Source organism: Bombus terrestris, chromosome 6 (assembly GCF_910591885.1).
Source record: "Bombus terrestris chromosome 6, iyBomTerr1.2, whole genome shotgun sequence".
In the NCBI taxonomy this organism is placed as follows: Eukaryota; Metazoa; Arthropoda; class Insecta; order Hymenoptera; family Apidae; genus Bombus; species Bombus terrestris.
In genome coordinates, this window is record NC_063274.1 from 4,007,861 (window position 1) to 4,024,995 (window position 17,135).

The window sequence follows — 17,135 nt, forward strand, 5'->3', positions numbered from 1 at the left end:
AATACGCTCCAGAGGAGCCGTTCCAACGCGTTAAATGTAACTGTGTAATCAATTTCATGCTGTCTCTGTTGTATCGGACGCATCGTCTATCGATGGTTGTTATTATCACATAATTACAGTTGCGTTGTCTACGAGCGTATCCTCGTTCATTTTCAACGGGAATTCATTTCTACCGTTCGATTGCCTCACGTGGAATGTTGTGTTTATTACTCGGTTGTTTTCTATGTTTGGTGTCTCGCATTCTCGAAGAATCGAGTCAGAGTATAACCCATTAAAATCCTACGTTGTGTTGCGTTAACGCAATATTTCGTCTGTGTGATTTCTTCTTAGTCATTATCGAACACCATCGAATGTACACGGTGAATGCGAGAAGGAATTGCAAGAATTTGCTTAAATATTCCGTTACCATTTCTTCCTCCACCTTGGTGCTACAAAATTATTACTCTGCATCTAGTTTTACCATCGTATCTTCGGAATAACTATTTTTCAAAAAACTATACCTCAGCTCAAAATTCTCGACAGTACAAAAATACAATTTAGACATGTTGTTAATTTAAAACCAACCACGATAGAGATCGCAGCTTCGTCAAAAATCCCCTAGCACGTGTAAAAGCAAAAAAAAAAAAAAGAAGATAACCAATCAAATTCTCTGATAGACAAAAACTTATCGCGGTTCAATAATCAACGCGAATAGCATCTGGCAGAGCTTCAATGTCATTCACGTAATTGATACATGTACGTGTATACGTATAACCAGTACGCTACAGACGTGTCTATAGTAGCCTGTCCCTATCGCGTGTATGCAAATTCCCGTGTGTTTGTCCTGGACTCTCAATTTTAGCGGCGACTGTACCCGCGGGCCATCCAGGAATGTCTGTGTACCGTGTAGTAGAAGTAACGTGGCGAAGGGCGGAAGGGTAAAGGCGGAGGAAGGACGAAAGAGAGTCGAAAGAGTGGACGTGGAACAGAAGTGGGAAGATGGAGAGGCACATACCGAGAGGTGGATTAATATTTATGGTTCATAAAATATGCGGATGGAGCCGACGGTATAATTTGCTACGATTTGACCGGAGGGTCTAGGTCTAGACATAACCGAGAAACCCTTCTCGGTTTAATTTTCGGCTACCGAATTTGGAGCGGGCTTCGTTATTGGTACCTGTCTCCCCTCGTTCCGTTCTTCGCCTCTTTCAACCTTCCTTTCCTCTCATCTTCGTCCTCTGTCGTCCTCCACGTTCTCCTCTTCTCGTTTCTTTTTACATTCTTCTCCCTCTCTTGCTCTCTTCGCTCTGCCTTCTCCCTATTCAGGTCTGTCTCTATCCGATGATGTATCATCGGTCAGCAGCCGTACAACTCCTGAAAAGTAAAGATGTATTAGTGCGCTAATACACCTTTACGTCCTAATCTCTATGGGTGAAACCCACGAAATTCTTCTGATTGTTGAATTTCAATGGAGGACCGTTCTGATGGATCGAATGGGCGTGTAGGTGTGGGTGAAAAGAAATTAGGAGCGGATCGATGGTCGTAGCTGTGTGTATAACGAACTATGTGTTATGGAAAAACGGGCTACCGATTTTTCGATATTTTTGCTTTTATCGCGGGCTTGCCTCGCAATTTCGACATCATTTTCGTCATCGAAACGGTTCAAAAGTTAACTCATTTTGGAAATTATATATGTGGAAGGAATATAGGAATTATTAAGATTCTCTTAATTGGTGATATATTTATTTGTGTTTATATTTATATCTTTACACACTGTATCAGATTGTTAGAATCTTATACGATTTATTTAAATATTCACTAATGAACCTATAATTGTTTTCATCGTTTATTTTCTCTTCAGAACAACTACTTTCGACATTTTAATTTATCCAATGGAATTTCAGCGCGATTGTGTACAAGGATCCTTTATCAAAGGATTATAGAGCCACAAGTTGGTCGAAAAAATCTGTGTACAAATATAATTGTTACGTAATTTATCGTACCACTAGAAACTGATAAATTAAACTGATATAATAAATATTATATCGGTATAGATATCAATTTCAGATCAAAACATGTACTCAACTTTATACGACTAAATCGTATAAAGTAAAATTAGAAGATCAATTGAAATACACGTATTCTAAGGTAATTTGGTGCAAAATAACGTTACAAATCTCGAATAGTCGACTACAAACGTTAACAAAAATGAAGAATAATCAAATTAAAATCATATTCCAACATATCGATATCTACGAAAGTTGCGAAACAGATGAAAAAAAAAAAAACGGTGATCCGTTTATGCCGAGTCCGATGGATTTATCTTGTTATGAATCTTCGAATTTCGCGATCTCGAACTGTATCAACTGAAATTCACAGATCCACGGCCGAGTTTAATCCCAATTCTCGATGGAACAGGCTACAGTAGCTACTGTGCTTGAAGACGCGTGGGCCGGAAGGCACGCGTGGGCATATTCACGATTTGGTGGTTTCTGCCCACACGTTGCGACGATTTTTCTTTCCTCGTCACGGTTAAACTTGATTCCTAGCTACGTGCACGTAACGATTGACGTTCAAACGACGATTGCGATTAATGAAAAATGTTCCGTACGTTGCTCGAAAATCATTCGCTATCGTTTAGTAAATTAAAAATATTCGCTCGGCTCGTTGTATTAGGTTTAAAACGGTAATACAATTTTTCCGTTTACAAGAAATACACTGGTGGCTATACAATAATGCGAACTTTCTTAATCTACAATGAACGTTTAAGTAACATTCCGATCTATATATTAACTGTTTCATAAAACGATCAAGACTCACAATGTAACACGAGAGAAACTCGAGCAAGCGTGCGATGTACTATAATTTCGCGTGTAACGTAATTGTCGATACGTTTAATATCCTGAAAGTTTAAGGCGTGCGTATTTCTCACACGTGGTACTAGAAACGTAGAAAACCACGAAGATAAAAGAAGAATTATACTTTCGATCGTTCATTCCAAATTCCTTGTTATTTTATTACTTTGACCGAGAGTTAAGTACGAATCTGAGATACAAATAAGTAAATAAAAACGCTTAGCCGTGCTATAATCGGAAAACTAAAAAATTTCACTCTCCCCATCGATTTTAATTCGAACCTCCTAATGCGTAGAAGAGGAGAAAGAAAAATGATAAATTCGCGCATCGACATTGCTTATCTCGATTTTAATATGTAAATTCTATAAATACCATCTGTGTCCCTTACGTTTTAGTGAGAATCGAGTTTTAACGTTCGCGAGCAACTCTTCGCGACGGAATAAAATGAGAAGGTTCGGTGGTTGAGTCGACCGAGGGTGAAGATCTCTGCAACGGTTCACGATCCGGACGAATGCGATTGTTAAATACAAAACGATCTCGAGTATTATCGATTCGCCGAGCGGATAATCCGAGTAGAGTCTTTTGTTTGATTTAGTTGATCGACGCGTCGTGTCGCGTTACTTATTCTAGTTCGCGGGGAAACAATTTAATTATGAAAACAGATCATTGTCTTGGTTACCGGTACTGTTTAGAAGGTATAGAAAAGTTGGATTATGGCTAATAGGATGAATTCTGTGTTGATTCAACGCGTTCATGTTACAATATTCTAGGATACACGGTCGCTAGAATATACGCACTGAAATAAAATAAAAGTAAAATCGGAATACAATTTGTTTACGGCGTTCATGGAACATAAGTTGCCAGAGATTCACAATTGGTACGTTCGCGAAATAAGAACGATTTTAGAATTGCACACGACTCAAATTTTATGATACAATTTATCGAGCGATTGCTCAGACCGTGGAGTAATTAGAATACGAATAATAAATTTATGAAACGTTTCCTGTTATTTCAAATTTGTTTCGTACATTGTTTGATAAATTTATTTAATTAGAACTCGTACAATTCCTTCTTGTAAATATAAATTTTGATATTTCGTTCAGGACTAGCAAGTAAGGTTGGAGTTAGTTTGAACGTAGTGGAAGGTGAAAATGAGTAAAGCAAAGCGTAAAGGTGACTATCAAAAATTAGTCAAAGGTCAAATACCGTGGGTCATTGAAATCTTGTAATCCGCGAGAATAATGTTTGGACGCTGTAGTAAGAAAATTATATAAACAGAGTATAGAAAATATAAGTAACCGATAAGTATAATAGAAGTCGATCTCATGACACCTTTATTTCATGATTTTCAGGGCTTAGACAGCAGCGGGAGACCAGCTTTCGTCCTCTACTTTCGCGTTCGCTACTACGTCGACACACCATTGCTCCTAAGGTAACGCTTACACATAGATTTCTCAATAGGTAGTCACATTCTGCCGGTTTACATAATCACCATGCCAATATCAGCTAATATCGATACTAACTTCACCTCTGTATTACCTAACGCCATTCCTGATACCTTTTAATTCGTTCTAACATTCAAGTCACAGCACGAACTCAACTATATACGTACGTAGTAAGGTGGTAGAGTTGATCGAGTCGTCTAAGCTTCGATATTTTAACATTGCATTTTGAAATTTTCGCGGAGTAATCGAGTTTGTTGTATATTTTGAGACATTATTAGTCTTTGACACGGTTATGGAATACAATAAGAAAATAATTTCATATGGTTGCGGTTAAAATGGATACTAATAAAAGGAACAACGAAATATCTTTCAAAAATGAAGTAATTCAATTATTTGAATTAACATTAACGCGAACGAATCCTTTTCCTTTCGACGTGTAGAAAATTACGATTGTCGCCAGTAACGAGTTAAACAGTCTGTTTTCAAACGTAGATCGCTCGAAAATTGTTCATAACCGAATTTGGCGGACCACGTGATAAATTAATTGGCTTCACTGAAATATCTTTCTGACTCAAGTAACTCTACCTTGGTCTATCGAATCGAATGGTCATTCGAGATCCGTGAGGAAGGGAATAAAAACTCCGGTAGTCGGATCCACGCTCGTTGGCTGACAAATTATTCACTCGAAAGAGGCTGGCCACTGGTAGGGAGCTAAATTAGTCGAGAACGCTCCGGCTATCGGACAGGCCCCCAAATGGATTGCAGAATTAATCGGAGTAATTAGCGTTCCGCTTCAAATACTACTCTGGTGCTATCGTAGCTGGCTAAACAGCCAAACCCACATAGTCCATCGGGTCTCTATATTTCTTTTTTCCTTGCTTTCTTCTGGCCGCGATATATCGCGGTTATAAGGGTTCCTGGTTTTCCAGGGTCCTCAAGATCGAGGAAGAGAGAAATAGTTGATACATGGACGATGGGTGAGGATGTAACGATAAGTCGAAGCATGAGAAAAGAAGGGAGGAATAAGAGAAATGAAATTTCACACTGTTGAACGTACACGTGTGGTAGGTACGACACGCGTACAGAATGTTTCGGTATATTCAGTAAAAAAAGTACCAACTAATGGAGCAGGAGGTGACAAGGAATGACGAGAGAAATATTTTACATCCAACAAACACATATTCGTTGTTGCTTTAGTTTTTACGAACGAAGGTTCTTAGAGTGTGGATTTTTTAGCGTTGGAAGGCAAGTAACGCGTGATACAGTCATTGTCTTTGTGAATTGTTCGTAAAGCTCTGAATAATTAATATTTGAATAATACGTTTCATAATATTAGCTATTACACGTACGTACCGTTATAAATCTGACAGGATTGAACCGTATCATCAACGACGTTTTAAAAAACACCAGTCCAAAAACTTGCATTTTTATGAATCGTAATTATCAAACTCCATTGTAATTTCATTTTCCAGTATATTTCATTTTGTGCTTTGCTATAAGTATGAACATTACCAGAAGTACCAATGAGATCTACCGCATAATACGTAGATGGATATAACTGTATACGTATACTGTTACTTCCTGTCATAATTGGGAGAATATTATAGATAATATTATTATATTAACTGGTGTTAAAATTTATAGCGTAATACCTGTTAAACAATACATTCCTAGATAGGCAATATGAGCATGTATAACCCGTTACTTGCAATTTTACGGAAATCTCACGGAAGCGATTAGGCGGATCTTCTTTCGTCTAAAATTTATATTGTCAAAGCTTCTTAATTGTAGTAGAATGATTAAACGCATCGGACGAAAAGAGATTGAAAAGAATGGAAGAACACCATAATATCACAATATACGTTGTATATTCGTATTCACATAATTATGTACTGGTCTTGTAGAAGACCTAACTAGTTGATCTAAATTGTCAAAAAAACGATTAATTGATCAAAATTAATGTTCGTACAAGGAATACCGCAGAGTACGTTGAAAAATCATTTGTAGGAATTTAGAACGATAAAATCAAACTAACGAATTTCTATCAGGTTCGGTCTAGCCTCTCCTTGTGAACTTTTCTTTTTAATTCTAAAACACCCTATATATGAGAATCGTTCTCCTCAAAGAGAAAGAGAAAGACAGGTGGGTGGTAAATAAAGAATAAGAAAGAAAGCAGGAAGGAAAAGAAAAAAGGGTGGCTGGGATCTCCCTCTCACGAAACGAAATCTCGACTCCTGTCCGGTAGCTAAGTGCTACCTACTCTTGTAATTATAAATTATTACGTGGCGCGTGATAGATAGACCGTACGCATTAAATGAAAGCATTCGTCCCGGTAATTATACCGATCCGTAGTTGCTTTCTGATTTCCACTCGAAACCCGTGATTTACATCCAGCCACGCCGCATTCACCGCACGTCCGCGTCGACGAGGGTTTAATTCGTGAAAGGACCAACATGCTTGGAGGACGATCGAACACTCCAGTCGACCTTTCGTTAATTCTTCCCTTGCTCGGATCATTTTTCTTAATCTTTTTCATCGCATCTGCCAACTTGCTTTCCGTTTGATTCGTCCGGACATTTCTAACCTGTTACACGCTTCTGTTGTATTTCTTGCGTTTCACGTGGAAATTGCGCGTTCGTCAGATATAGTTACGTATATTACGTATATTGCGTGTTGAAGTTTTTCACTAAAATTATGCTTCTCGAAGATCCCTTGAGAGATCCCTCTGTCAGAATAATATTTCCACGATGACGTTTGAACAAGAGATTATTAAACAAAATTAGATTATTGAATTCGAGAAATTCTATCGCGATGTCAAGTTCGCTGAAACGTCTGATAACAGATATCTTTTCCAGAAAATTGTATTAGCTTGAATCGATAATATTCCCGACACAAAGTTCGAAGAACCGTAGAAGATTATCAAGCGCGGAGAATTAAACCTACAGCACGCGAATTTAGGAGTTCGCGTTCTACAGATTTACGGGGTCGGTATGGTTATGCGTAACACGTACGAAATATGTCGAACGTGACGTTGCGAATCTGCAAGGATTCAAGCGCTACGAGCGCATTGTTTATTATTACGCGAAATTGCATGACGATGTGTCTTTCGGCACAGGTCTCCACGACTAGTTTCTTGAAAGTGGATCTACCACGTAACCCAAGAAGAGCCTATATTCGCAAAGAGTATAGTCTCACAATTCATATTTTCTGTTTGAATATACTAGCGCGTTCCTTGAAACATTTTCTTTTATATTCTTTTTGCAATATGTCCTTTCGTGCCAAGATTAATTCCACGTTATGTTGTCCCTAGAGACGAACCGCTTTAAATTTCGAATAAACGCAGTAGCGTACAAATCTTCTAGATTTTATCTAAGCGTCTCAGTGCAAAGAATTTTTATTGGGTTCAAAACCGGCAACTGGACAGATCATTTCATAACTAGTTTTAGTTTAATTTTTTAGTGTTCTAAATACTGTTTGACGACATGGGCAGTGCGTTTTGGCTCATTATCTACCCGACGAACCCAATCCTGGAGCATGTAATTTGTCGCAAAAGTTCTTCGCTACATTTCAAGATACAAGACGATTCGTTCGCTGTGTTTGCAAAAACGTGTACGGGAATTATCGCAACACTGGCGAAGATCTTCTGTACTGGGTCTTCTTACGAACAACAACTCAAGATTAACGTAATGTTACGTGATAGCAGATATTTTTCTTTTCTATTTTCAACACCCGATAATTAATTAATTAATTAAAGATGACTGTTTTGATATCACGTGTTCCGGCATACGGTAAATCGTGGATTTTGTTGCAGTTGTTCTTTGTAGCCTTAGAGGGACTCTGATTGCGTTATGTCGTATCAATTAGCTAATGAGAATTCCTGGATCATATGACGTGTGTTTCAATTAAGGCTCGTGAAATATCATGTTTTTCGATTAAGCTTTCGCAATGGCCGAATTACATAATCCCTGCTTGCGTCCGATTTGTTAACATTATTAGCGATTGAAAAGATTGTTTTGTAATATATGTATCCGTGTATCGAGTGAGCGGACGACTCGAAGCTAATTAGTTCCTTATTTCGTTGTTATTTCGTCAGATAATAGATGGTGTTCGCTAATCGTACCAAGTTTTGTAAATAACTATTTTTATGGCACAACTACCGTCCAAGGTTACACGTAACCGTGACACTGTGTTGTAATAACCTGATCGTACATTAGTTTGGAAAGTTCTGCCGCAAGGTGTCTGACTTTCGTATTTTGTATTTATATATGTGTATCTACGTGTTTGTTGACGAGTCACATGATTTATAGCAAATTCGAGGAAGCGTGTAGAACGTAACAAAAAAGTAGTTTAATCATCTTCCATCTTTTGTCTAAATGATAATCGAGAGAATAGAATAAGGACGCGCAAGACTAAACGAAGCAAACTAAGCAAAGTTTTAGCTCGAGATTTTTAATATCGCTTACGTTTAAATAATTAAACTTTACATAACACAATCTTTTCCTTTTTTTTTTTTTTTTTTATTTATTTTCTTATTAACAAATTTCATGACTTTTTATACCGCGAACTACTCGTAGAACAACTTCGATCACGCAAATTAATAGGAAGAACTTGTTCCCAATGTGTAGTTTCTTGTAAAGAAAGAAAGAAAAAAAAAGTCGCTCGATAATTAAAGATAGTTAATCACGTCGAAGAAAAACGAAGCTAACCGGTTGATTATCATTTCAGCGATGAAACGACGCGCCACCACTATTACCTGCAACTGCGCGACAATGTTGTCAGGCATGGCGGTGGGGTGGAGAACCTCCATCCTCACCATCCCTTACACGAACCATCTATCGTTACGCCCTTGCTCACACTCGCGGGTCTTGCCCTACAAGCCGATCTTGGCGATTACTCCGAAGAACGACATAGGCCACACGCAGGATCTGTGGGATACTGCAAGCCCACGGACTACCTTCCGCCACACGTAAGTATTTCATTCGTATTTACCGCTCTCCTTAGTTAAAATGTTCTATCTGTTATTTTAAAATTGAGAAGAATCGAAGTTTCATCGTTTCCCTTGTCCCATCTTTGCTTTTCTTCGTTCAATTTAAGATATGCAGTTACTATTTCATAAAAGTCCATAAAACTAGACTGCGAATACGTAATTGAAGAAAATGTAGTCTAAATAAAATAAAATATTTGTTTCATCTAGTAAATATCGTAATAACGTACTTCATACATTTTCGCCCTTCAAATTTCTCATAAATACGTGAAAAGTCCACAGACCGAATAGATAATGAACAATTAACTAACAAACTATTTTCTCCTGTAGCGTATTTGAACAAAAAAAAAAAGAAAAAAAAGAAGAAAGCAAAAAAGGTAGAACGTAAATCTTCGATACTCTATCGATAATTAACATTTGTTTTTCTACGAATCAGCCGCTGGAATGTAGACCTATCTCAAGCGCTAATATCTCTCGATCGTAAAGGCCATTAGATACCGGCTGGAAAGTTTAATTCCAACGCGTTTACGCGTTATAGTTATCGTCTATCAATGAGCGCGCGTTGTAATTTGTGGAAGCGGTAGTTATTGAATTTTCATTTAAACGTAACGAATGATTATGTTGGATTAGATGTGCCTCGAGACAAATGTGCTCGCTGTGCTTGCGGCACAGCACAGGGACAACCGAGGTTTATCGAGGGAGGAGGCAGAACTGCAATACATCCGGGAGGCGGTGCTGCTGGAGGCGCCGCTCAACGCTCACCTCTATCGGTTACGAAGAAGCAAGAACGAGGCAGGTCCGGGACGCATACTCCTTGCGATTTGCGCTCGCGGGGTGCGAGTCTACGCTGAGGAGGAAACACCGCGTGTCTTCGCCTGGAACAACATCGGCAAACTTTGCTTCGACGTTAGTTTTATGCTTTGTGCGATGTATCGTGTTATAGTTTGTCCTCTTTTCACTGTTTTTATGCTTACGAAAATCATCCAAATGCGACACGTTATTTGTTAAAGTAACGTATCAAAGATTATAATTCTTTTCTTTTCTTTCGTGTCGAAGAAACTTATCAAACTTGTTCAATCTACATGAGATATCTGTATCGGAAATCTTTTAACTTGTTGCATTTCTATTGCAGCGCAAGAAGTTTGAGATACGCGCAGTCGATCAGCCGGACAAGCTCACCCTTTACAGTGGATGCGATGATAAAAGCAAATTGCTTCTGGGACTCTGTCGAGATACCCATCAGTTCTCCATGGCCATAGCACCTAGAGTAAATGAAGCGAAGAGGCGAGAAGAGGAAGGTCGGTTGGACGAAATTTACATTGTTCAAAATTAATAGCCTCTGTTCTTTTTACCAATCTTATTGATAAATTTATAAAAAGTCATTCTCAACTGTCCAAGTACACCTGTCGTTACGACACGATTTAGGTTTCTTTTGTCATATTTCATTGGTTTCTTCTTCCCTGAACGCTTTTGTATTTAAATTTATATTCTCTTCTTGTTCTTTATCTATAATTAAATATTCATGTTGATCGAATTGTCTATCTTGAATTGAATCGAATTCCAGTGGCGTCTACAATTTGATTAGTTAAAACTTGTATTAATTTCAAATTAAACGTAGTGAAATTTTAATTGGTATAACGTTAAAAAGAAATCTCTTTGATACGAAGCTGCAGTCTTATCTCAAAATCAATGTTCTCTTTTTGATTTCAGAGAGGAAGGTACTTCGCGACTGTTACATGTATCCTGCCCGGTGCAAGCTGAGTTTAACAGCACGTGGGGCGCGCGGTGACCAACGAATTTCTGTTATCTCGAGCACGTCGTCCAACACGACTTCTGGAATTGTCAGCGACCGGGTACACAGCGAGGATGAACCAGACACGGCGCCCGCCTCGACCGAATGTTTGCCTCGTCTTACTGAAAATACTTCATACTCTGGTATTCAGTGCGGTGTTGTCAACGGCTCGAATGCAAACGTCGAGGATCGTTCCATGCCGTCCTCTCCAGTCTCCACTGTGGATGGTAAATTTATTTCCTCTTTACGAATATACAATTTACAAGCATTGAATTATATAATGATAAGCATAATTAGAATTATGTGCATAACCGTAACCAAATTTTGAAGGTATGTTTTATGGGTAAAAATGAGGAGACTTTTCTCAAAAATGTAATTCTTTCCTCAAACATTTAAATCCTTTAACGAATTTTGTAAAATTATTTTAAGAGCATATCAAAATTTACCACGAGGTAGTAACGTAGATATTTGTAATATACAAATATATACAATCTTACAAACAATCACACGAATTACAGAAGTTGATGGTACAGACAGCACTCCTACAACGGCTGCATTGCGATTGACATCGAACGCGGCCACGGCGGCTGAAGGGTCACAATGTAGCAGCAGCTGCAGTACGGTCGTGGTTGTGAATGCACCTGCTGGTGGACCGCCGCGAATGCGGCGTACATCCGCGACATCCAGTCTGGAACTCGGTTATTCACATACGGCACAGAATTCAGCGGTTTCGTCAGAAACTGCTAGCTTTCCTGGCGCCATTTACGACAGGTGCAAAAAAGGTGGCAAATACGCGGGTAAGTTTTACAAAAAAATATGTATACCTTCAAATTAAAAGAATATAGTAAGACGTTAAAATAAATACAATGATATTTATTCAAATGGTAAAAATATGAGGGGAACTTGACTATTTGTTAAACGTACATCTTATATCTTAATAGAATAATTTCGATAATTTAGATTTGTTAAGGAAAAAAGTATTTTAAGGTTGTCTCTTTTTAAAATCTAGAATTTTTATCTCTGATTTACACGAGTATACTGCAATTTTTCCTATAATTATTTTTATTCTACCAAAAAGCGATAAATATGTTAGTTAACTAAATCCTTGCTTGACAGGATATTCGGTTGCAACTAAACAAATATCAGTAATTATTTTACATCTCTACCGATTATAATGTTAATTTTGTACTACACGACATATTTCCTTTTCAGGTACTGACATTGCTAGCGAAACTAGTGGGGTATATACCCTCAGGAGTAGTGAGATGCAGGATGAAAGAATGGGAGATTTATATTCACCTACCGGTGACGCCAACGGATCTTCTACAGCGAGCGACGTGTGTGCCTTAAGTTCTGTTCAGTCTACGACTGACGAAGCTTCTGTAACATCTGGTTTTTATACCATACACAGTGGTCTTAGATCCGAGACAAGCGACGTGTATACAGAAGATGTTGGTACCGAAGATCAGGAACCTATTTACAGCGTCTGCAAAGGTGATGAGGACGTTAGTAACGTTGTTTCTACCATGACGGGAGCTCTGGATCAGCAGCTCGAAGATTCTAGATCACGCAGTAATAGCATACTGAGCGCAGGAAGCTTCAGAGGCGATGGTAGTGACCCTTCCAGCGTTGGACCTCTTTTGTCGGCCGACGAACTTTCGGATTTAATAGTTGGACGTTATCCTCCTCGAAAGACCATTAGTAATTCCATGGACTCTGATTGCGACTACGTTACTATGCCCCCACCACCTCCGCCACCAAGAACCGATAGCGACAGGCAACTTCCTCCACCTCCTCCTTACCCAGTAAGCATGGACTACGCAACTATAAACTCACCGCGACCCAACATATCCGACATCGAAAGGGAACCTCCGCCTCCACCACCATATAATGCTACTCGCGGCGAGTTCGTACCTCTGCCGCCACGAAGAACCGATCCACCTCCACCGCCACCTTACACTTCACCCAGGGAAAGAATTCAGATACCACCGCCTACGCCTCCAAGAAACGACGCGGTAACACCCAGAGAACCACCACCTCCACCGCCTTATCCCGAGGTTTCGGAGGTCACTCGACAGGAAGCAATTTCTAAATTGTATCCAACGACGAGCGAAGAAATCGTATCGAGGGTGACGTCCACGAAAATACAAACGGGTCTAGCAAACAGCAAGATGAACGCCACTTTGACGGCTTCAAAGACCATCAACGCCAATCAAGTCAATGTCAATGACGTTGCTTCGGTTGCCCCGAAACCACCACCTAGAATTCAACCACCCACTTATCCCGGTGACAAAATGAAACCTACGCCAGTTCACGCCCCCGTAGCGGCTCTTGTCGTTGGACCGAACAATTACTTGGACGTACACGCTTCACGAGGTGGTCCGGTTTTGTTGCCTTACTTAACACCACCGCCGCCCCCGCCACCCCCTCCCCCGCCAATGGTTCATCCCAGACAACCTCCACCGCCACCACCCAGCTTAGCTACCGTTTACACGAGTCAAGTTGCGAGGTCGCAGATCGAACAATATAAGCAACAACTGTATTCGGATGTCGATTACGTGATGTTTCCTCTAAAAGATCCCGCGGTGTCGAAGCAAGAGTACATCGACGCGAAACAGGGTTCGCTTCTGGCGGCCATGGCTGCTTATCCTCCTCCTCCTTATCCCTCTTTTAACAATAAATCGTTAGTAATGTATCGTAGCACACCATACCTTCCTGGTTCCTCGTTCTCGTCACCCACAAAATACGCTTCGAATCAAAACCTTAGTAGCAGCGACACAAGTTCTAACAATTACTTACCGCATAGTAATCTGAGTAGCCATTACGCTGCTAGTACAAGCTCGCTATATAGTGGAGCTACTTGTTCGTCGGCAGGCAGTCAGAGTCTTAGACGTGAACCACCGGCCCCAGCTCATCCCCATACGCTCCACGCGTTCTCTAGAACGAGAAGCGACGAGAACATTTTGAAGTGTTTCGATTCGCCTTCCAGTACCAAGCTGCAGTCTCTGCCGCAGTTGAAGCATCGTCGACTTCCGCCACCTCCGCCACCACCACCTTATGAAATACAGGTATTGTATTATAGCACACTATCCTGTTATTATAGTATAAATTACTACTTTATTTTTTAAGTGAGATTGGGTTACTATTTACAATATGAAAATTACAGGGAAACCATGATAAGTTAAATTTCCCTTTTTATAAAAGAACAATTTTAAAAGTCAACACCAAAGTATTTTCATTTGATTTTGTTATTAAATATGTATCTTTGCCACCCTCTTGAACATTTAAAAAATGAATATTAAAAAATATAATAATAATATAATAATAATAAGAATAAAAAATATCATATATTTCCCATGTGGTCTTGATACATATCATGAGCTTTAAAGAAATAAAATGTTTAAGATAAATTACAAAAATTGTTGTTGACTCCGTTGTTCTTCCCAAAATTAATATACTCTTCAGCCCGAATATTCTTTCTATGAATAAAAAAACAAGATATCTGTCGCCAATATAAATATATCAGATATAATACACAAATTCTAGATAGTTCCGATGCAAATGTTTTATTTCAACTGTTTTAATTATTTGCAGAACCTCGAGAAGAATCAGCCACTTCCATCCGCCTCTTCTTCATCTTCTTCCCCGAAGAAGACGTCGAAAGCCTCCACGATGGAAGAGCGCGAAGAAGGAAAAGAAGACGGAATGTTGGACATTCGGACGCTTCGTGAGAAGAGTCGTAACTTGGACTTGCCGCTGATATCGGCGTTGTGTAACGATCGGTATTTATTGAAGCAGACGAAAGCATTCGTGATGCCAAAGCATCCTGCTGAGACGACTTCTTCAACGTCTACGAAGAACGGCGCGAGAAGTAGCAATGGTGGAACATCCAGCAGAAATAAATATCCGGTCAGCGGTCTTTCTACGACGCAGATCACCAAACCCCCGAGGAAATCATCGACGAGTACTCATAAACACCCCGCCGAGGTGAAGGGCAACGCTTACAAAGTGACGAATTCGACAGGCATGTCGGCCGTCAAAAAGGATTCTACGAGGGCGTCGCATTCGTAACAGGAAACGAAGAAGAAAACAAAGGGGTTTGCCGCTCTTGCGACATTATGCAAATTACATTATTATACCTCGATGAAAGTGCATTCCACGGAACTGTTCAAACGATTCCACAACTATAATGCTTTGTCCTTGAAATACACGGGCAGCAAGGCGAAGAAAAAGGTTGTTCTAACGCCTTAGGTACTTATATAGCGTTTTTACACAAACCGTGCTTCTTCAACTCAGGGTGCCATTTTATCATTTACGATTCTTCTGTTCGACGCGAATACTCAAGGAAGGAAAGAAAGAAGTTCGATGATAGATTAGACCTTCGGGAAAGTGTAAACACGGGAAAGTCGAAGGTGTCCATTATGTAATATCTCTCTTCTTATCTAATTTCATTCTTATGATCTCTCTTGATATTCCTGGAAAATTCTACTTCTTTGCAAACGAAGCTTTTCTTTCGTACGTAGAATAGTTGAAATACGCACCAGTAATAAAAATGTCCATTAAGTTTCTTCGTTTTTGCTCAATTAAGCGGTTAGCGCGAAATGAAAGAAAAAAAAAAATTGAATACGAATATTTTGTAAACCTCAATAACGGCGAAAGAGCGAGAAAAACGTTCTTGCGTATACTTTATCCGATACTAGAGCAACGATTTTCGTAGGTACTAATTACACAGATATTTTTATACTGTGAACGAAAGTAGGTATGAGTACTGTAACTAGTTCACTTTCTTTTTGATGTTTACGAAAGTAATATTTATTACAATCCAGATGATCCTGATAATTCTTTTTCTAGTTTTTTTTTTTCGTTTTAATAATTCAATCAGTGCTCGCTTTGTGACACTTTCTCTATCGATACGTTTTTGAGTGTACGTAACTGTAAGTGTAGTCGTATATTTAGGAGAGTTTAAGCATTAAGTAAGTATATTCGGCGAGAAAAAAAGTTTGTCCCTTCCTCAGCGACTGAACATTGTTATAGAAAGGTTAAACGAATTCTCCGATTATGACAACCGAATATCGCGAGAATACGTTGTTAAATAGAAAATGTTTATACTGCACTACAGAACGCGTACTACAAGATAACACATGTGACAATTAACGTTGTACAAGATTTGCGTGAAAGTGAATCTTTTGAACATTAATATCTTAGATCATAGCGTAATGGGTAATAATTTAGTTGTATAAGTTGACTTATGTTAATTAATATTAAATAATAATATTACAACATGACCCATGTCTGTACATAGTATTTGAGTGAAATCATAGGACTTGTTGTAGTCGGAAACCTCATGTATGTACCACGCGCCACCTCAGCTACGAATAATAAACTTTTTTTATAATGAAGATCGTTACGAAAAAATGCTTTGTGTTGACTATATGAAATTAAGGAAACTTCATATTACCTTTTATTACACAATTTACAAAAATTCGCTTACAATAGACATACAGTGGCTCATGAAAATATTCCAACACTTTTCATAGAAATTTTATTGATATTTCTTTAGCACTGTAATAGGACACAACTATCGTCACTATATTGGTAAAATTTCAAAACGATTCGTGAATGTAAATGCAAGTAACCAGATATTTATTGCACACATATATTTAATAAAAAATTAGTATAGTATTAATTAGCATTAATAATGGCCTTAAACATGTAACTAACGCTAAAAATAATCTCACTAAATATTCGCGCTTACCGATATAACGAATGATTTATTGTTCAAATACTTTTGTGATTTCGCAAACTTTATGTTTGCAATAAATATCTTGTAAATTTGAAATTTCAAAATATTCTGTGTAGCACACAATAAATCAATTCATAAAAGATTTCTCTAATGTAAGCGTTTAAATAGTTTTGTGAGCCATCAATACTGTGTATTAAAATCACGTAAAACAAAACTAATTATCTTATACGGTAACATCATAAAAGTGAATACCATAAAAAATCATACTAACATCATAAAAACTATTGTGTTACATCTACTCGTGACTTTAGGGAAAAGATGAGTGGGTTGGTTTCCG

General features: G+C 38.6%; 1 protein-coding gene across 12 annotated transcripts in view; it reads left to right on the top strand.

Moving 5' to 3' along the window:
* Positions 1-16,454, top strand: part of LOC100650924 (protein expanded) — a 118,214-nt gene extending 101,760 nt beyond the window's left edge. For 11 of the 12 annotated variants that reach the window (XM_012309250.3, XM_048406861.1, XM_048406857.1 and 8 more), the window contains 8 exons: positions 4,187-4,266; positions 9,005-9,245; positions 9,894-10,169; positions 10,396-10,561; positions 10,974-11,282; positions 11,574-11,852; positions 12,268-14,123; positions 14,650-16,454. In XM_012309250.3, the coding sequence (XP_012164640.1) occupies positions 4,187-4,266; positions 9,005-9,245; positions 9,894-10,169; positions 10,396-10,561; positions 10,974-11,282; positions 11,574-11,852; positions 12,268-14,123; positions 14,650-15,126 (3,684 nt within the window). In that variant the 3' untranslated portion in view covers positions 15,127-16,454. The remainder of the gene's footprint in view (positions 1-4,186; positions 4,267-9,004; positions 9,246-9,893; positions 10,170-10,395; positions 10,562-10,973; positions 11,283-11,573; positions 11,853-12,267; positions 14,124-14,649) is intronic. The other variant, XM_048406866.1, reaches the window with a different exon arrangement.
* Positions 16,455-17,135: the final 681 nt, after the last annotated feature.